The 22470-nt window shown below is 37.1% G+C and overlaps 1 protein-coding gene across 2 annotated transcripts in view; it reads right to left on the bottom strand.

Annotated features, from left to right (window-relative positions):
- The window catches only part of DNAJC15 (DnaJ heat shock protein family (Hsp40) member C15), an 89919-nt gene that overhangs the window by 30235 nt on the left and 37214 nt on the right, over positions 1-22470 (bottom strand). Inside the window, exons 2-4 of one of the 2 annotated variants that reach the window (XM_017871020.1) lie at positions 15953-16004; positions 13410-13483; positions 3451-3527 (exon numbers count right to left, since the gene is read on the bottom strand). In XM_017871020.1, coding sequence (XP_017726509.1) covers positions 3451-3527; positions 13410-13483; positions 15953-16004 — 203 coding nt within the window. The remainder of the gene's footprint in view (positions 1-3450; positions 3528-13409; positions 13484-15952; positions 16005-22470) is intronic. The other variant, XM_017871021.1, reaches the window with a different exon arrangement.

Here is a 22470-nt window from a genome sequence, read left to right on the forward strand (position 1 = left end):
AATGGAGCAGTTTTGGTTTCGTCTTTTTTTTTCTCACTACTGAGCTTTTGAGCAACATATAGTGATATGGTTTGGCTCTGTCTCCACCCAAATCTCATCTTGAATTATAACTCCGATAATCTCTGCATGTCATGGGAGGGGAACCGGTGGGAGGCCACTATGTAAGATATGCCTTTGCTCCTCCTTGCCTTCTGCCATAACTGAGGCCTCCCCAGCTATGTGGAACTGTGAGTCTATTAAACCTCTTTTTCCTTATAAATTACGCAGTCTTGGGTATTTCTTCATAGCAGTGTGAGAATGGACTAATATAGTTTATATAAACAGAGTTCCACAAAAGTTTTTAGAAAGCTTAGAAATCATAAATGTGCTGGGCGTGGTGGCTTACGCCTGTAATCCCAGCACTTTGGGAGGCCGAGGCGGGTGGATCACAAGGTCAGGAGATGGAGACCATCCTGCTAACATGGTGAAACCCTGTCTCTACTAAAAATACAAAAAATTAGCTGGGCGCGGTGGCCGGCGCCTGTAGTCCCAGCTACTTGGGAGGCTGAGGCAGGAGAATGGCGTGAACTCGGGAGACGGAGCTTGCAGTGAGCGGACATCATGCCACTGCACCCCAGCCTGGGCGACAGAGCAAGACTCCGTCTCGGAAAAAAAAACAAACATAAATGTGCATCATTTCAGACAATACACAATGTTGTTGACAGGTTCTTAAAAACTGTGATTTTAAGCAAAATAATGTATGGCAGGTCCCTGAATAATGTCATTTCCTTCAACATCCATCCTTTATAACATTGATGAAAAAAAAATTGGTTTCATTATAGTCATTTTAAGTTGCAGTTTACAAGAACCCATGGGTGATATTAAGTGAGGACTTACTATACCAGGTATAAAAACAATTTTCCTGGGCAGCTTTGTAAAATAATTCAGGCTTTTTGTTATAGACATCAGTTACAGTGCAGGGAAAAACATAAGGCAAAGACTCAAGTATGTATTTCAATAAACAATTCTCATTATATGTAATATGTCAGAATATACAGAATCATCTAGTACACACAGAGCATTTTGAAAATAGGTTATCCAAAGGATCGGCTCCGTTTCACCTTCATCTGCCTGTTATAGAGTCTACATAGCTGAGAATCAAGGATCACAGAAAATGGAACCATAGCAATATACTCACATCTTAAATCATCTTGTCATAATCAACATTGCCTAACTGAAAAGAAAGGGCTAGATGAAAGCAGGTAAGTTTTATTTACCTTTCCACTTAATGTGTTAGGGGGCAAATGTCTAGCTTCTGCATTCGTGACAGACATGGAAAGAAACAGGAGCTAAATTTTTTTCAGCACCTGATATTTGGTAGGTACTATATACAAAGGTAACATCATATCATTCTTACATTGTTCCAACAAGGCAGAATATTATTAATCTCAATTCAAAAATGAAGAAGTCAAAGTATAGAAGCGCTAAAAACAAAACAAAACAAAAATGCTTGACCAAGGTCATACAGGACAATGCCTAAGCGACAGAATCAGGGGAAGAATCTGCTTTGCTTGGCTGACATTTATTGAGTAGTTAGTAAGTACCATGTGTTGCAGACACATGTTCACTGTGGCACTATTTACAATAGCAAAGATAAGGAATCAGGCTAAATGCCCATCAGTGGTAGACAGGATAAAGAAAATGTGGTACATATTCACCATGGAATACTATGCAGCCACAAAAAATAATGAGATCATGGGCTCTGCAGGAACATGGGTGAACTGGAGGCCATTATCCTCAGCAAACTAATGCAGACACAGAAAACCAAGTATCACATGTTCTCACTTATATGTGGGAGCTAAATGGTAAGAGGGGAAAAAGACACTGAGGCTTACCTGAGGGTGGAGGGTAAGAGGTGAGAGAGGAGCAGAAAAAATAACTATTGGGTACTAGGCTTAGTACTCGGGTGACAAAATAATCTATACAACAAACCCGTGACACGAGTTTATCTTTATAATAAACCTGCACATGTAACCTTGAACCTAAAAGTTTAAAAAAGAAAAAAACAAACTTCCAAAAAAAGAAGTTCACATATATTATATAATTTAATCTTCACGGCAACCTCATGCAGTTAAAACTAACCTATTATCTCTATTTTTCAGATAATGAAACTGGGGTCACCCATTTAGCAGGTGGTAAACTGGTATTTGCACCCAGATCTACTTGGTATCACCAGAGTCTGTGCTCTTAATCACCGAATCTTCCAAGTGAATTTTATACAGCTTTCAGTTCTATGGGATAAAACTTTATAAACATATCTTAAGAGAATGTAAAAATATAGGCAATTCCTGTCTGTCCTAACAACATAAGTGCCCTGCATAATATTAAAGGATATCCTCAAAAACATTTGTACTTGGTTTTATAAAGTGTTTCATACTCAGATTTCAAGATCATTAACAGGAGGCCAATAAAAGTTCAGGAAAATATTTTGGGAGGCCAATAAAAGTTCAGGAAAAATAACAATGCCATTCTGAATGATATTAAGCAAGAAATAGTTGGCAGTATAGCTAACTTCCTAATCTAACTTTCATGCTTAAAATGATTTTCTATTTTCTATCGTCTGATAAGGAGAGATCTCATCTCTTCTTAGATGAGATCTCTTAAATAAAGCACCAAGCTAAACTGGGCTCCTCCCAACTCTTTCGTTTTTTTTCTGCTAGGTCATAAAAAATAATAAAATGTTTTGGCTTTTTAAAAAAATCTTTAAATTTTAAAAAATTTACAAGATATCAAAAATGTTTTGTCAATATAGGACTTTATTATCTAATTTGCTTAATTGTGTTGATTATATCATCAGAAGATTTGTTGTACATGACATACTGTAACCAATTCCCACAAAAACTTGAGAGTAGGCTCTAAGGGAATATATGGTAAACAAATGAATATCGTAGGGGAAAATATTCTTCACATTAAATGTTAAATGATATCACACAGCAATCATGTATCATTAATTTTCTCTCATATTGTTCAAAGTTAGACAATAAAAGGATACTAAGGTGAAACAAGCACAATAAATATGCTTGATGTCACAATGCAGAAGCAGAAAAGAACTATGAAACATATCCTGCATTATAATTTTAAAAAACGATACATATCAAATTATAAAACTGAGTCCAGAGAGAATGTCACAAAAAGGGATATTTTGATTAACTGAAACATTAGTATTCAATTATAGATCCTTGTTAAAGAATAAAGGTACTTCACAACTTTGCCTGTTTTTTTGTTTTGTTTTGTTTTTTAGGGAGTGGGATACTTTTAGATTTGAGGCTTTAAAATGTAAAAATTTGGTATTTTTTCCTCTGCCGCCTACTCATAATTTTAAATGTTAAGTATAACCTTATTGTAACGTTTTCTCTTTTTTAAAGATAAGCTTGGCCACAGAACAAAACAATACTTATGCTGCACACCTACCTTACACCTAAAATAAGACCAGCTTCTCGCCTACTCATTTTCTGCTCAAATCCTCCTTTATAGTAGAATGAAAAGCTCTGTATAGGAAAGAAAGAGCAAGAAATCATTAGTTCCACGTATGAGGTGGCATGACCTCAATCTCATCGTGTAGCTGCAGTGAGAGTAATGCATTTTACTAGAAGTCAACTCAAAATTATGGGCGGGCGGGGGGGGAAGCACCAAACAAAGAAACTTCTCAAGAAATTTTGACCAATAGGAAGTCTTAAAAAATGTTAACTTTTTTTCACTTTAAAACAAATTAATTTTCTACACCAAGATACAACAGGAAGAACAAGAGATTGGTAGAAGCAAAATGCTTGAACTTTTTCTAAGCTCTGTAGTACTTTTCTCATTGGATAACCTTGATCAAGTCATTTATGTTGATATGGCAGACATTGTTTAGCCTTTTACACCAGCCAACAGAGAATGGGGAGGAACTGATGAAGTGGGGAGTATGTCACACGAGCAGACAGGCAAGCCAAGAGAGGCTGGGAAGCTGGACTGAAAGGTTTCAATGCTCCTGGAGAGGTGTGAACAAGGAGAAGAGGAGGATTCAAGATGTAATGGGAACCAGATTGTGAACGGCCTTGTAAACAATGGAAGGAATTTAGAATTTTAAGTGGGAGAAGAAGCCAGAGCACTGGAGTAACAATCTAACTTCGATTTAATCTAACTGCCATGTAGACAATAGAAAGGTGCAAGCAGCAGACCAGTTCAGAAAACATAACAATAATCCAGACAACATATGATGATGGTATGAACTAAGGTGGCAGCAGAGCAGGTGATAAAAATGGTTAGATTCTGGATGCATACTGAAAACAGAACTAACATCTGCTTGATGGATTGAATTTGGGATATGAGTAAAAGAAAAATTAAGAATGATGTTGAGGACACCGTTATGTGTTCACCAGATCCCGCATCAGGAGTGAAGGACTTACTCCCCAGACACTGGGGCTGTGGCTGGCTGATAGCTCCCAGCTGTCAGACACTTTAGGAATTGCTTTGCCTAAAGGAAGTCAAGCTCATCCCACTTTGCAGGGCAGCCTGTATCTACTGACTGGTTGACATGGGATGGAAACATTGTAGTTCTCTAGGGTTCAGTCCTTGGACTTCTTATATATACTCACTTCCTGGGTAACGTCATTTAATCCTATGACCCCTTGCCCCAACTTGGGATAACTGCAATTGTCATCCTTGCTTAGAGGTTATTGTGGGATTGGCTTGAGGCTTTTGGTAGGACTGCACTGAAGCCTAACTTACCCTTCCCTTTCTTTCTGGAGTTGTTTATGCTAAGAGTACTCTTTAATAAAGGTATGGCTTGCTAATCTTTATCTCACTCTGCTTTCAAGAGAACCCAAGCTGTGCAAATGACTTCAAGGTTTCTGGCCTAAACTGTCAAATTGCCATTTAATGACTTAGGAAAGGCAGCTGTTTATTTGTTGTGAATAATAGACATGAGGAGAATGATTTCAGATATATTAAGTTTGAAATGTCTTAAATATCCAAGTGGAGAAGGTGTGACTTAACATCAGACTTAACATTTGTGAGTCATTAGTGGACAGACAGCATTTTAAAGCCATGAGACTGAATGAGATCGTTTAAAAATTAGAAGTCCAAGGAGTGTTCCCTAAAGACTGCTACACTTAGTGATATAGAAACAGAGAGGAATCAGTAACAGAGGCTGAGAAGGCCTAGCAGTAAAGGAGGAAGATAACTACAAGTCAACAGTGAGGAAACTAAAAATGGTTTCAAAGTTTCTGATAGGTAAGGAAAAAGGAGAGCCAAGAACTGACTTCTGGATTTAGCAAAGAGGACATCAAAAACTGAGAGGAGCTGCAGACAGTGAGATGAGCGTACGATTAGTGTGTTTTAAGACCAAATGGGAAGAGAGGAATGGAGACAGCAAGTAAAGACTATTTTCAGTAGCGCTAAACAGAGAAACAGGATGTACAAACTCAGCTTTTAGGAGGAAACATACACATATATGATTACAGGCATATATCTGTCTAAGCATGAAATCATTTCCTTACAAAAGTAGGGAAAAATAGGTATGCTTACATGAAATAAAATCTGAAAGCATATAAATAACTTTAAACTTATTTTTAGCTGGTGGGATTATAATTTTTTTTCTTTTTTTCAACTTCTAAATTTTCAACAATGAGCACGTGCTATTTATACAATTAAAGAAAAAGAATACTAAAAGAAACCAAGGAAATGACTAGAGCTTTAAAAATGGGTTGTAGGGAGTCAGATCTGGTCGTTTATATAAGCTATACTCTTTGAACAGCTTGCTATAAATTTCTACTTGGTAATAAATAATTGCTGGCAATTAATTCATTCAATAAACACTTCAGCAACTGCTGCGTACCAGGCACTTTTCAAATGAGAATCAAGGTCTGTCCTTCATCACACAGATGCTAATCTATCAATGAATCAATATTGTGAGAATATAATGTACTATCCAAGTTTCAAGTAATTTATAATCAGTAAAAAGACAAATAGTACCCCACCCCGACACAAGTTTTGAGGAGAGGAAGGATAACAAATTGGGTTAAGTACACATACTAACCTGAACAAATTTTATATCTTTCTAAACATACACAGAGAGTATGTACATATATAAAGAGAGATATAGAGAGAAATACAGATACAGATACAAAGGGAAAGAAGTAAGGCGGCCAATTGTGGTGCCTCACGCCTGTAATCCCAGCACTTTGGGAGGCCGAGGTGGGCGGACCACCTCAGGTCAGGAGTTAGAGACTAGCCTGGCCAACACGGTGAAACCTCGCCTCTACTAAAGATACAAAAATTAGCTGGGTGTGGTGGTGCACGCCTGTAATCCCAGCTATTCTGGAGGCTGAGGCAGGAGAATTGCTTGAACCTGGGAGGGCAGTGAGCTGCGAGTGCACCACTGCACTCCAGCCTGGGCAACAGAGACAGACTGTCTCAAAAAACGAGGGACTTAGAGGAATAGGGGCTGGTTTTAAGGTTTCTTTCAGGAAACCAAAATTTGTCCTTGATGCATACCTTACTCCCTAAATTAAAGGTAATTAGTTCATTTAGTCATAACAAAATAGAAGTATCACCAAATATTTGTTCTTACTTTTGTTTTTAAATCATGCCTCAACTAATACATAGAGTAATTATTCAGGAAAAAAATATTTCAATGAGTCTTTATTTACCTTAGGGAGCTCTAAAATTTGGAGCCAGCATAATAAAAAAGATAAATTTATCATGTTTCATTAACTGTCATTCCCACTATAGTCACAAAGCTCATTAACCTTAAAGCAGGTATTGGTATCTGAGCAATTTTTTCACTTTCAGTTTTGCCCAGGTAGACATAGAGTTTCAAAAAAGGCTACCTAAAATCTAGTGTCAGGAAGAAGTTCATATGAACACTGATTTTATTACGAGTAAGTCAATCTGTATATACATATAATCAACACAACCCTTCCAAAAGAACTAGACCATTTTAAGAACAGAGACTTAACATTTGGGGCTGTGTGCAGAAAAGTACACAAAGAGAAAACAAAAAATTGCTATGTTACTCACTACTAAAATACATTCAGCCCTCAGTATCTGTGGGTGACTGGTTCCAGGACCACTCATACTAAAATCAGCACATACTCAGGCACCATGGTCAGCCCTACAGAAACCACAGATACAAAAACTTGGCCTCAGTGTAGGTGGGTTTTACATCCCATGAATACTACATTTTTGATCTACATTTCATTGCAGATGTGGAGGGCTCATTGAGTTTATTTTTTAAAATCATGATTAAGTGGACCTGTGCAGTTCAAACCCAGGTTGTTCAAGGGTCAACTGTATTTACACATTTCTTCAGAGAAAATCGTGCTTCCTAAACTTCTAGAAATTTTAGGTCTTTTTTTTTTTTTTTTTTTTTTTTGAGGCGGAGTCTCGCTCTGTCGCCCGGACTGGAGTGCAGTGGCCGGATCTCAGCTCACTGCAAGCTCCGCCTCCTGGGTTTACGCCATTCTCCTGCCTCAGCCTCCCTAATAGCTGGGACTACAGGCGCCCGCCACCTCGCCCGGCTAGTTTTGTATTTTAGTAGAGACAGGGTTTCACCGTGTTAGCCAGGATGGTCTCGATCTCCTGACCTCGTGATCCGCCCGTCTCGGCCTCCCAAAGTGCTGGGATTACAGGCTTGAGCCACCGCGCCCGGCCATAGGTCTTATAATATATAACTTTAAATAGAACAAAACTGTCATCACAGTATTTTAATCTATTGTTATGTCTGAATTAATATCTATGCATGAGCAAGCACAAAATTGTAACTCTGTACTCCTCTTCACTAATAAAACTGAAAGGTCCTTTTAAGCTTGAAAAGAATATACCCATATTGCATTATATTAGGACTTACAGATATAAGCCACTGCAGAACCACTTTCTGACAATGCTGTGGTAGGTCAAAGAAAATGTTTAGATCCAAAAAATGAGATTACTATAAGGAACAAGTATACCATCAAATAGATGGAGTAAATCGTCCTTTTTTTCTAAAAACAGAAACACATCGTGGACCTTACAAATGATTATTTTGTACTATCCCATTCATAAAATATTGTATATATAAACAAGAAAAATCAAAATCATTTTCCTTCTAAAATTAGAACTACATGCTGTAGTGCCATGTTAGATTATTTTGTGTCTCCTTTACTAAGTTAAACCAAAGTCTTCATTAGCTAATTCATTCATTCAATAGCTTGAAACACAAAAGTCCTCCAGGCAACTAGAGAAGAACTGGATCATCCCACAGTTTTAAAAGAATACATTTATCATAAGCTATAAACTTTATTATATACAATAATCTATTTGATATATAAAGCTAACGAAGGATGATTTTAATTAGTATATTTTCCATAAATTTCACTTGACCATAAAACAAAATAAATGCAATTTAGAAAATAATATTCAAATAAAATATTCAAATAAAAGGACAGATTCACAAATAGAAAATTAAAAGCCTCAAAAACAAAGATGAAGGATGGGTTTTCTCCCCAGAAAAAAATTTAAGGGTAATTAGCCATTGGCTGAGTCAACAATATATATTAATACATTAATTTAAAAATCAAGCAAAAGGGCACTGGTTCAAAAGAGCAGACTGAATCATAAAGTTATTTTGCTTTCCAAAGTGCCTTTGAAATGAGAAAAGACAGTGTACATTTTAAAACACCCTTAATAGGCCTGGAAAACAAGAAATGGGATAAAGAGCAAACCAGAAAGTTTAAAGAAATCCTAGGTAAAATTTGCATGTACAGAAAAATCCCAGCAGCCTCAAACACCAGAGAAAAGAAGAAACCCTTTTCAGAAAACAAGAACACTAAATTCAGAGTCAACAACAACAATAAAAAATCAGCGTAACTTATTAAACCAGAACAATATAAACAGATCATTCCTACTCTACTAATATAGAGCCTAAGACGCCAGGCACCTGTCACTTTTGCCCTTAGGCTGAGAAAGAGAACCACATGCCTCTTTCTCTGATATGCATCTTATTCTGGGTGGTAGGTACTAAAAGAACCAAAGATGCATACCAGCAGATCCCATTTCAGAACCCAGAAGTGTAGGGAGGTGAGAAGCTATGCCAAGGAGTAAAATGTACACAGTGCTCAACCTCTCCTGGACTCTCCAGGTACCTGCCTCTAGTCTCCTTGCTCTGAAAGACATGCCTGTTAACAAACCCACCTATGTTATTTACAGCCCACGGTCAACACTCTCATTCCATTAAGTTGTTGAGGCAACCCTACCAAACTGCTGAAGAAAAGTTAAGAACATTACTTCTATTAGTCAATTTAGTCATCATAAATGTAAATCACCAACCAAGGATCTTTGGACATTTGAGCAAATCCAATATCATGGAGGGGAAAAAAAGAACCAATATGAACACCTAACAACTGGCTTTAGGAAAAGGAGATAAATTAGGAAGCAGAAGAGAATTTGGCCAAATTCTAATTAATGGCTTTAGAAATATTCAAAAGGATACCACATAATTAAAAAATAGTTTGCTAGAAAGAAGAAAGAATTCTTGGAAGTTAGAAAATTACTAATGTTGGCCGAGTGCAGTGGCTCACGCCTATAATCCCAGCAATTTGGGAGGTTGAGGTGGGTGGATCACTTAAGGTCAGAAGCTCGAGACCAGTCTGGCCAACATGGTGAAACTCCGTCTCCACTAAAAATACAAAAATTAGCTGGGCATAGTGGCGAGTGCCTGTGATCCCAACTACTCGGGAAGCTGAGGTAGGAAAATCACTTGAACTCAGGAGGCAGAAGTTGCAGTGGGCTAAGATTGCGCCACTGCACTACAGACCGGGCCCTGTCTCCAAAAAAAAAAAAAAAAATTACCGATGTTAAGAATTCAGTGGATAGACTGAATAACAGAATGGACATTGCTAAAGGTCAACCTGGTGATCTGGAAAATAAGCTGTGAAAACATTGTAGAATGAAGAGCAAGAAAGATAAGGAGATGGAAAATAAGAGATAAATTGGTAAGAGACATACAGGATAGACATCTTTTTATCAGGTCCAACATCTTTCTGTTCGGAGTTCCAGAAGCCGAGAAGAGAGACAATGAAAGGAAGAAATAATAAAAGAAAAAAATGTAAGAAAATCTTACAGAACTAAAGACCATTTTCAAATAAGTTAGGGCTAAGAATTCTTGCGAAATTCCAGATCATCAGTAAGAAAGAGAAAATCCTACAAACTTTCAGAGCAAAAAAAAAGCCACCACCACCAAAACCTAAAACCCAAAACCCAAACAACAAAAACCAAAACAACAGGTTGTCTACAATGGAATAAGAATAATAAGACCACCAAAAAATCTAGCTGTGAGTATGCAGGAATGCAGGAGTGCAGGCACTGAGGCTTAGTCTCAGCAGAGATTTCTATACTTCTCTAATGTTGGCTCCACCAAATTTCAAGGAGCTAGCAGCTGATAATTAACAGTGAGAACAAAAGAAACAAACTGTTTAACAAAGCAGAAAAAACATTTATCATCCATGTGTTCCATATAAAAAACTTATTCTACGCACTATTTCAGCAAAATTTTTAAAAAGTGTGAAAAGAGAAAGGTAAGATTGAAAAACAACATGTTAAAGCTTAGAGAAAAAAAAAATAAAGTTTAAAAAACCAATGAAAAGAGACCCCCATTGAAACTTGAGCCCTGGACAATCTCCTTTGAACGACAGAGACTTAAGTGACACCCAATTACAGTTCCTGTCTTTTTAGTAACCCTATTTGGTTCAATAATTAATAATATTTACAAAATCAAAACACTATATATACTGTGTTTATGAGGTGTGACATTGGGATTCATTAGTACCAAGAGAAAGTAGGCACATACTTCATTTCTCAGTTTCCTTGGAATGATTACTATTTTTTAAATTGTTTAAAAATACTTGCATCTTTACTGAGGTAAAAATATAATAATGATTATGATAAAGATATTCTAAGATGTTTTACTGTAAACTCTAAGAGTAGCACTTTGTGAAAAAGAAGCCAGATTTATTGAAAGCTAGGTTTCTTACCTTGAGGCCCACAAAGAGGGAAAGGGGGGTACACATCATTTCCCTTTAAGAAATGCAGGTACCAGGCTCAGACTCTTTATATTAAATAGGACAAATAAGATTCCTCTGAGAAGATGAGGGAGCAGGTCATGTAAGCCACTGAAGAAAGAGTTTACATGAGCGTATCCCTTATAATCTCCTGAATTACCCTGCCTTATCTGTGAGCCTCTACCAAGCACTGAAGATTTTCTCATTTTCTTGCTCTCTCTTCCTTTACAGTGTTAAATAATGTAGTTCTGCAAAGCTTGGTAATTTTCTATTTACGGTGTACTGAAGATCACCATAACAGAAAAGAAACAATTTCTGAAATTCTCTCCATTTATTATTTATAAACATATGGAAAGATATAAATAGAATTCATTTAAAGAACTATGTTACTGTGTCCATTGCTACTACTCTATTTCAAGCCATCATCATCTATCACCTGGACTATCTCAATACCCGCTTACTGGTTTCACAGCTTCTACTCTGACCCTAGGTAGCAAGTAGAGTGATAACCTAAAATGCAAATCACATTGCCTCCTTGCTCAAACCCTTCCAAGGGCTTTCTATCATGCTTAAGGTAAAATTTGAAGTTTTTTTTCATTGTCTATTAGGCCCTAAGGGATCTGGGCCCAAGCTACCACTTTTTCCTTCAAACACTCCTTTGGAGATACTCTTGCTGCTAGGCTCATATGCACCTCAGGACCTTTGCAGTGATCCGACCACCCAGGAAGCTCTCACACCAGAGGCTCGTATGGCCTGCTCCCTTATCTTCTTGGAGAAACCTTACCTGGCCTATCTAATGTAAAGATTCCTCACTGCTGTTACTCTTTAGCCTCTTACCCTGATTTAGTTTTCTCAAAAGCACTCAACACTTCTAGGTATTATGTATCTTACTTCATTTTTCTTTTCTTTTTTTTTTTTTACTGTGTCTCTCCACTAACATGTAAGCTCCTAGGGCAATGTCTTTGGTCCATAACTATATTCCACTGTCTATGATAATGTAGTATGTAGTAGGTGCTCAAAGAATATTTACTGAATACCTACCAATATTTTAGCTGAATAAAATAAAAATAGGAAAACAGAAAATACACCTATGTTCCCCTCTAATCACAGACATGCATTTACAGGACAGTAAAATCACTTGCTGTTTTTTTGAATCTAAGTTTAATTATTTGTCAGTACGTCATCCTTTGGTGCTGTCATTGTTCATGGCTAAGCCTCGCAAGCCTGTAATGCCTTTGCTAAAAGAAACAATTCATTTTTTGTGACCTATACCATAATATAAATGTAAGATGCTATACATAAACAATGAAAATTTCTAGTTTTATGATCATGAACTAGAACTTGATAAATTTAATAGTTGTGATAATGGTATTAACATGACATTCTGTCCTCCAATAAATTATAAATTTGGAAAAAACTAGTCTTTCTGGTAAGTTTTGAAATATTTATTGAAAAAACATATATAAAATAGGTAGTTTAGTAGTTTCACATTTAGTAGTATTATATCAACTTTGACATAACTTACTTTCCCTGTTTAATTAGTATTCATTTGTTTAAGAAACATTTAGTGAGTCCTCATCCCTGTGCCAGGAACTTAGAAAAGCTGATGATCAACTTGGTTTGCAGCAATTTGAGAGTCTCAAATCTCAACCAAGTTGATCTATCCCAGATCTGCTTCTTCCCTGAAGCCAACGTTGACACTGCAGGGCCTCAGTGACTTTTCTTTATATTGTCTTCAGTGGTTGCAAACTACAATCCATACTGTTGCTTTTACGGATACACACTGTCATTCATTTTTTCACTTATATTTAGCTCCCCAGAGTAGCTATAATGCTGGTGCAAAAATGTATAATAAGTTCTACAGGATTTCACGGTTGGAATCTCATAGTTTTATGTTTGAGATGGCCAGGCATGATGTTGTAAAGGGACTAGTTTCAAATTTCAAGATGGCATCAACTCTTGAGTAAGATTCATCAGGACAAGAACCATGTCTTCTTTGTTCATCAGCTATTCCAAGCTGCTGGCACAGGGATGGGGACTCAATAAATGTTTATTGAATAAATGAACAGTAACTAAATGGAGAAAACAATTACATCAAAGTTGACGTAATACTACTAAACAGATTATAATAATTAGATGTCAAAACCAGGAATAAAGTTAGATATAAAAATAATGTGACCAAGAAATTAAAAGAAACTGAGCCAGTAAATTAGACAAACTCACCAATGATATAGTGAAGGAAATAAACTTCTACAAATGTTGGAAAATCCAAGACCATTCTAAGTTAACTCAAATATGTCACACGAACAAAAATCAAAATGAGTTTTCTAACTAAAGCCACGTTTAACTTACAGGAGTTGAAATCTTCTTTGCAGTTTTCGTGATAACTTGTTCTAGAGGTTTCCAGATCCGAAATGCATAGCGACCTAAAAGTAAAAGGAATAAAAGCAAACATATTTTCTATAATCAAAATCAATCAACACCTTCAAAGTGCTCGCCACAGTATTTACTGATAGTTTACATACGTCATTTCAATAAGTATTTCAAAACTTACCAGAAAGATGGTCGATTTTTTTCATATTTTTAATTTATTGGAGGGCAGAATTTCATGTTAATACCATTATCATAGCCATTAAATTTATCAAGTTCTGGTTTATGATCATAAAACTAGAAATTTTCAATGTTTATGTATAATATCTTACATTTATATGATGGTATATATCACAAAAAATAACATCCTAGTATTCTTTCTACAACAAACTGTAAAGTCCTATTATGTATAAAAGATACTTAAAATACTAAAATGATTAACTGTATTGCTTTTTATGATAATCACTTTGAAATATATAGAAAACAAATTATATTTATGATCTATACTGCACAGAAATGGTTTTAATGGAATTATCTCTAAAGTAAAAAAGCAATTACATATGAAATATTTACCAAGGATGTTGATTATCAATTTTTCTCACTGAGGATGGCTACTCTCTCCAAAACTTATTTTAGTTCTTTCCTTAGTTAGGAATCTTAATAATCAAAACTCCCCTGAGTTTTAACAACTAAAAGTCAATAGTAAAAACAGGTTCTAAATTATTTTCAGGGCATATTATCTAGCTAATTTATCTTTTGTACCCCAATCAGATTGTCTTCTACCAGTATCTCTTTCTCCAAAAGTCTTGCTAGAAAATCAGTATATGACACTACATGCTTTAATTCAACTTCTAACCATAAGTCTATTTGCAAATCAAGAGTTCTACTGCAAAAATTCAACTACCTAGACCTTTTAGAAAACTTTACCTGCCTATGTATAATGTTATTTCTGTGCAAACATGTTACAGTGAAAGACAGGATGCCAGAAATGGGAAAATGTGAAGATAAAAAGCTCTTGAGATAAAGGAGAACATTAAATAAAGTGAAATTACATGAGGCTGATTCCCTAACTTGCCTGTATCTCTTATCACATAGATGTCATCTTCCATTTGATTTTATAATAGTATGAAATGTAGCTTTTATATTACCTCAAAAGTCTTCAAAACCACAGTGATTGACTTCTAATTTCAGTTAAAAAGCATTTGAATGCTTCAAGAAGTGACATCTGGAGGTTTACTGTAACTAGAAGACCTAGTGCTAACAAATCTAAGTGTACTTTCTCCTAAATTCTACTATTTGGTTGTATTTGGCTCTGGAAGAGATCTTGCTGTTATTTAATATAATATTCTAGTCAGTAATATGAGGTTGCGAATAGTGTGGTCTATACAGAATACACACACCAATTCTTGTCATTTTACAAAGATGATACTGGAAAAATATATCTTTAATTTCAAATCAAAATCTTACATTTGAATTCATAACTATGCCTACTCTAATTAATACTAAAATTCTTTTATGCTTAGGGGCAAGTTTGCCAGAATTCTGTTTGAGACCTGATATTCTTCTCATGAAACCTCAGAAATTCATTAAGTTATATAACTGAGACATAAGACCCTGACGACAAAAACACCAAGAGAATCTGAACCACTGATCAGGATTTCAAAGTTCTGATTGTTGAAGTGTTTCATCACTCCCAAGATAAAAGATTAAAATAGTGTTTTAAATGATAATTATGAGAAATTAAATGCCATACAAAACAAGACCCTCTTATTTCTCATTTTTCTATTAGATCTTAGTAAACTCCATATAGCTACAATGGAATGCAGCTTTGCCTAAAAGATCCAATTAACAAGATCAAACTGATAGAACTTACAAACACAAATGCTAGAACAAAAAAGTAAATCTTTATCAATAAGGGCATATTTGCAAATTAATATTTAGGAAATAGCTATGTAATTTAAAACTATGGTAAGTTAATGGCAGACTCAGCAAATTTACTTTAGATCTTCAGAACTATTCTTTCCAAAAGGTAATTTTAGCAGTGAAAAACATTCTCCTGGATTTATCAAGGTAATTATACCAATATGTTGAGAGACAAATTAATAAACTATACAGAACAACTATGCTCATGAGAAAGAACTGACAGCTTAAAATGTATAAACCTATCTGCAATAAAAAATAAATATGGGAGAATAAAGGAACTCCATGCCACTTACATTGCACAATATTAAAATTTCTTTTTATAGTATACTATACCTCAAACTGAAAAAAAATGATAGGAAGATAAACTATTATTGGAGCTAGTTTTCCTGGCTCTTGTATCACTAATTTTCTTCCCCATAAAGTTTATCTAGATTTTGCTACAATGACAAATGTTCAGTAACTACAAATGGTGGAAAGAGTGAGAATGTATTATGTCTGAAAACCAAAACCTCAGAATACTAAAGGTCTACTCAATGAATCACTGTAGACACTATTTGGAAATATTTCTCCTGCAATTTATTGGCATATATTCTTTATCTTACCTGCAAATGCAAGAGCCGCAACACCCAGTCCTACAGCTATCAAACTTCTTACCTATGGAAGAAAAAATGAGTATTACTTATGATGTAACATGCTGGGTTTTAAAAGTAAATCATTTTTAATAATGAGAATAATTACGTTACAATACTACATTTTCTTTAAGCTCTACTGTGACGACCAGGACTTTAAAAAATACGCAGTCTATGGGATTATATCTGCTGCTCACTGTATCAGCTAATTCTCAGTGAACTGAAATGATTCTAGATTTTCATATAATTTCCATATATTTGAATCCGTTCTAACCGAGAGCTTTTATATTACCTATTGCTAAAATGTTTTCTATAGACGATTTTGAAGTAGGTTTGATATATTTATCTTCTATAAAGATAAAAAGCACCTATTTCCTCCTCCGTATTTTACATTTGCAATGTTCAACAGCATTTGCTATATTTAAAATTTCATGAAATCTTACATCAATGTTTAGGAAAGAAGTCAAGCTTCCAAACTTAACAAAAACGATAAAAAATTCAAAAGTTAATGTCTACCCTTCTAGACCAGTGTAAAAATTTTAAAATAAGGGCCCAAAATTCAGAATGTCAGATATAAGCTAATTCTGATGAGAATTTATTTTAAATTGGCTATATACCCATATTATTCTGAGCTTTTCTCCTTAAACATCTTAGGAAACTATTAGTGTCGCAATAACAAAAGATTTGTGTGGCAAAGATCAACGGTAATCCTCAATATCTATTCTCTTTTTTTCAATAGGATCAGGAATTCCTGTTTTTAGCTAGATACATTTTTCCATGCCTCCTTTAGACTTAAGTATGGCTATGCTAACTAAGCGTTGGCTCATAAGATATAACCAGAGTAGTGTACGCAACTTCTGAGAAGTCCTACAGAGGGGTAGGGAGATGTCCTTCTCCTTTTCCATTTCTCCTTCCTGCTGGCTGGAATGCATACATTATTGCTGGAGCAGCCCTCTTGGATAAAGTAGGAAGAACAATGAGATGAAAAGACATTGGTTCCAGATGGAGCTGCTTTCCCACCCCTGAATTGCCTCTATTTATTAATACATGGGATAAAAATAAAAGTTCTATCTTCCTAAGCCACTATATTTTGGGGTTTTAGGCATTTGGAGCCAAAACAAATTCTAATGGCTACAAAATTAAGCAGTGAAACCGCAGAAACATTTTTGTCTGATAAGGATTTGAGAGGCAAATTCTGAAGAGTCGGCAGAGACTTTAAAAACACTAGCATAATCTCCCTAGGGAACAGAATGAATATACTTCTTCATCGGTGCAGACACAGTAAGATGGAGGCTGACACTAACGGGAGGCTAAAACCAAAAAGCCATTCAGCCATCGGCCTTCAAGTTCTGTAAGGAAATATACACCGAGTCATAGGAAATCAAAGTCCCAACCTTCAAGGAATGACTTTATAATGAGAAACATCAGGTTAGCAAGGGCAGCCTCATGAAGGTGATCTAACTTTAATACGCAAAAACTCTGCGAAATCTAGAGCCAGAGGACAAGATGAAGGACTTTCCTCTGGGCTTCTCTCCCCATCAGTTCCAGCTTTAAGTCACACCTTTTCACCAAGCAATGACATCAAGGCCACTTCAGTAATAGAAGATTCATTCCCTGGCAGAGGAGTGAAAGCCTAGAGCTACCTACCAGAGAGGCAAACGATCTTTAGGGTTCCTTTAAGGTTGTCTAGTCTGCCTGAAACAGGTTATTCCTGAACAGAAGATGTATTGATTTAAAGAAAATGTTCTGCTGAGGTATATTTTTGCCATTTTCTAGGGTTTCCCTGGTGTTATATATTTTGAGCTTTCTGGTCTTAGTCCAATCAAACTATTCAACTATTTCATATGTGAATTATATCTTCTTCCCTTACAATTTTGTTTATTCTTTCATCTCACTAGAAACACTCATCTTTGCCTACCCAAATCCTACCTGCTCTTAATACCTCAGCTTGAATCTGAAACACATGACACAAGTCATCTGCAACACAAAGCTAACGACACATATTCAAATATACATATAGAATTCCTCCGAATTAATAATAAAAACACAGACAACCAAATAGAAAATGGGCAAAAGACTAAAAGTCAGTGATTTCACAAAACACACACACAAAACTAAATGGCTAAAACATATGAAAAGGTGCTCAATTTCAAGAGTAACCAGAGAATACTAACAACAACAGAATGGTATAGAAATATTAATATCAGAATCTAAAGATCTGTAGCCTTTGTGGAACTTATTTTGTACAATGATGCATCCCAAGGGCATAGAAACAGTATTGACACCTCACAGGGTTATGTGAGGATAAAATATAAGAATATATGTAAAAGATTTAGCACAGTGACCTGGGATATGTCAAACAAACAGTAAATGTGAACTGCTTTTAATATTACCAATAAAAGCTGGGCACGGTGGCTCATGCCTGTAATCCCAACACTTTGGGAGGCCAAGGCGGGCAGGTCACCTGAAGTCAGAATTTCAAGACCAGCCTTGCCAACGTGGTGAAACCCCCATCTCTATTAAAAATACAAAAATTAGCTGGGCATGGGAGCATGTGCCTGTAATCCCAGCTACTCAGCAGGCTGAGGCATGAGAATCACTTGAACCTGGGAGGTGGAGGTTGCAGTTAGCTGAGATTGTGCCACTATACTCCAGCCTGGGCAACAGAGTGAGACTCTCAAAAAATAAAGGCTGGGCATGGTGTCTCATGCCTGTAATCCCAGCACTTTGGGAAGTCGAGGTAGGTGGATTACCTCAGGTCAGGAGTTCGCGACCAGCCTGGCCAATATGGTGAAACCCAGTACCTACTAAAAATATGAAAATTAGCTGGGCATGGTGGTAGGCTCCTGTAATCCCAGCTACTCAGGAGGCTTAGGCATGAGAATGTCTCAAACCTGGGAGGTGGAGGTTGCAGTGGGCTGAGATCATGCCTCTGCACTCCAGCCAGGGGGATAGAGCAAGACTCTGTCTCAAAAAAAAAAAAAAATTTAAAAGTTCAATAAAAATGACTACTATTTAATGAGTATTATAACAGAAGTTCAAAGTTCTATAACCTTTAAATATGTAAAAGTAACAGAAGATTCAGAAAAGTGTTTTTGAGGTAGCCTCTGGAAAATGAACTGGTCTTTGCTAGGTTAACTACCCCAGTTTTCCACATTTTGAAAAATGCACATTTGAAATATATAAGTCTCAGGCCGGGCGCGGTGGCTCACGCCTGTAATCCCAGCACTTCGGGAGGTCGGGATAGGCGTATCACCTGAGGTTGGTAGTTCGAGACCAGCCTGACCAACGGAGAAACCCTATCTCTACTAAAACTACAAAATTAGCTGGGCATGGTGGCACATGCCTGTAATCCCAGCTACTCAGGTGGCTGAGGCAGGAGAATCACTTGAACCCAGGGGGCGGAGGTTGCAGTGAGCCAAGATTGCACCATTGCACCCCAGCCTGGGCAAAAAAAGAAAAAACAAAAAAAAAAAAAAAAAAAAAAAAAAAATGGAAGAAAGAATATAACGTATTAAAAGCTGAGTTATTTTAATATCAAATTTTATAGATTAATTTTGCAACTTTTTACTATTTCAACCATTCAAAAGATGAAATAGTTGCCTCCAAAATTTCAAAGAGATTTTTATTTCAAGGATTAAAGTTTTGTATATAAGAAAACATTAAACCATCAGGCATTTGCTTGTTTTCCACTTTAAGAATACGTAAGGCTAAATTATGATTAACAATAAAAATTCAATTTGATTCAACAAATAAGTATTGAGCACTCTGTTGATTATTTCCATTTTTCTCCTGCCAGATCCATTTTCAAGTTTTATCTGCCTTGCTCTGCATCTCTACCTCACCTTATTTCTAGGGATTCACTTGCCATTTAGCTTCTGGTTTCACCAGTGAGAGGAAGTTTCAGCAGAAAAAGAAAGGGTGGAAGGAAAGAGAAATAATGGCATAATTTATTCCCCATTTCTTCCCTGCCTTGTTTCTTGTTTGGCCACAGCTTCTGTTAAGAAGGCTCCTCTTTCATGCCTAGAAGTCTTACTGAGTTCTGGAACATGATTTCTACCCTTGCCCTGTCACCTGGATGGATAACAGTTTCCAAGTGTTGCTAGTTCCTTAGTGATTCATCATCCTTTCTTGGTTATCTTAAACCATGGTCACACCTCTGCAAATAGTCCCTTCAAGAAACTATCTTCAAAAAAAAAAAAAAATCCACCTACTACCAGGATCCTCACTGATGATCATCACTACATACCAGTCACTGTATTGCATGTGAGAGATGGGGCATGAAACAGGGTAAACTTGGCCCAAGGGTCTATTATCAAATGAGTCCTACATAGAAACTTGAAAATGATAGGCAGGCTAATCTCCTAAATCTCCTAAATCTCTATGCTAACCTCCTAAAGATCTTGCTTTTTATCCTTATTACAACATTAATTGTACTCAATTAGTTAGATGAGTTCTGTCTTGATATTAAGGGAGGAGACCATCCCTCATATTGTCTTAGGCCCAATTTTTGCCTCCAAAGAAAGAAGAAGTAAAAACTAAAAGGCAGAAATGAAATCCACAGGCAGACAGCCCAGTGCCGCACCCTGGGCCTGGTAGTTAAAGATCGACCCCTGACCTAACTGGTTCTCTTATCTACAGATTACAGACATTGTATAGGAATGCACTGTGAAAATCCCTATCTTGTTTTGTTCCGATCTAATGGGAGCATGCAGCCCCCAGTCACGTACCCCCTGCTTGCTCAATCAATCACGACCCTCTCACGTGCACCCCTTAGAGTTGTGAGCCCTTAAAAGGGACAGGAATTGCTCACTCGGGGAGCTCGGCTCTTGAGACTGAAGTCTTGCCGATGCCTCCGACCGAATAAACCCCTTCCTTCTGTAACTCCTTCTGTGTCTGAGGAGTTTTGTCTGCCGCCCGTCCTGCTACAATATAGTTTGAACATTTGTCCACACTCCTATCTCATGTGGAAACATAATGAGGTGGGGCTTGGCAGGAGCTGCTTGGATCATGGGGGCAAATTCAGTGGTGGAGGTAGGGCTTGGCAGGAGATGTCTGGATCATGGGGGCAAATCCCTCATGAATGGCTTGGGCCATTCCCTTGGTGATAAGTGAGCTCTCGCTCTGAATACAAATGAGATTTGGTCATTGAAAAGTACTTGGCACCTCCCACCACTCTCCCTCTCTTGCTACTGCTTTCGCCATTTGAAATGCCTGCTCCCACTTCACATTATCTTGCACCACCGTGCTGTTATATGGGCTGAAAGGGGTTTCCTCACTATGCAAGGGTCCTTCATCATTAATGCCTCTTTAATAAAAACCCCTCTCAAAGCTGCTTTACTTCCAAAGGAAGCTGGAGTCATTCACTGCAAAGGCCATCAAAAGGCATCAGATCCCATTGCTCAGGACAACGCTTATGCTGATAAGGTAGCTAAAAAAGCAGCCATCAAAAGGCATTAGATCCCATTGCTCAGGACAATGCTTATGCTGATAAGGTAACTAAAGAAGCAGCTAGAGTTCCAACTTGTATCCCTTACGGCAGCTTTTCTCCTTCTCATCTAGCCACTCCCACCCACTCCCCCACTGAAACTTCCACCAATCAATCTCTTCCCACACAAGGCAAATGGTTCTTGGACCAAGGAGAATATCCCCTTCCAGCCTCACTGGCCCATTCTATTCTGTCGTCATTTCATAACCTCTTCCACGTAGGTTAGAAGCCGCTAGCCTGCCTCTTAGAACCTCTCATTTCCTTTCCATCGTGGAAATCTATCCTCAAGGAAATCACTTCTTAGTGTTCCATCTGCTATTCTACTACTCCTCAGGAATTTCTCAGGCACCCTCCCCTCCCTACACATCAAGCTGGGGGTTTTGCCCCCATCCAGGACTGGCAAATTGACTTTATTCACATGCCTTTATTTAGTCAGGAAACTAAAATACCTCCTGGTCTGGGTAGACACTTTCACTAGGTGGGTAGAGGCCTTTCCCACGGGTCTGAGAAGGCCACTGCGGACAAAATTCCTCAGTTTGACCTTCACACTTCTATATAGTCCAGTAACAGACCAGCCTTTGTAAGTCAAATCACCCAAGCAGTTTCTCAGGCTCTTGGTATTTAGTGGCTCCTGGTTTTACCTCAAATTGCCACCCTTAAGTCTCTCTAAGTGGATAGAAGACCTTCAGTGACAAAGTACACTCCAATACTTTCACCCTGATGAAGTCCTATTCTTTACTTTTATACTTACTCTTATTCTGGTTCCCGTTCTTATGCCACCTCTCCCCAGTCATCTCCACCACACTATCAATCTCACTCTCTCCTAGCTGTTTCTAATCCTTCTTTAACAAATAGTTGCTGGCTTTGCATTTCTCTTTCCTCCAAAATCATCGAGGCCTCGACTTACTCACTGGACTCTGTTTATTTTTAAATGAAGAGTGTTGTTTTTACCTAAATCGATCTGGCTTGGTATATGACAACATAAAAAAACTCAAGGATAGAG

This window comes from Rhinopithecus bieti, unplaced genomic scaffold (genome assembly GCF_001698545.2).
Source record: "Rhinopithecus bieti isolate Rb0 unplaced genomic scaffold, ASM169854v2 scaffold_5273, whole genome shotgun sequence".
Lineage (NCBI taxonomy): Eukaryota > Metazoa > Chordata > Mammalia > Primates > Cercopithecidae > Rhinopithecus > Rhinopithecus bieti.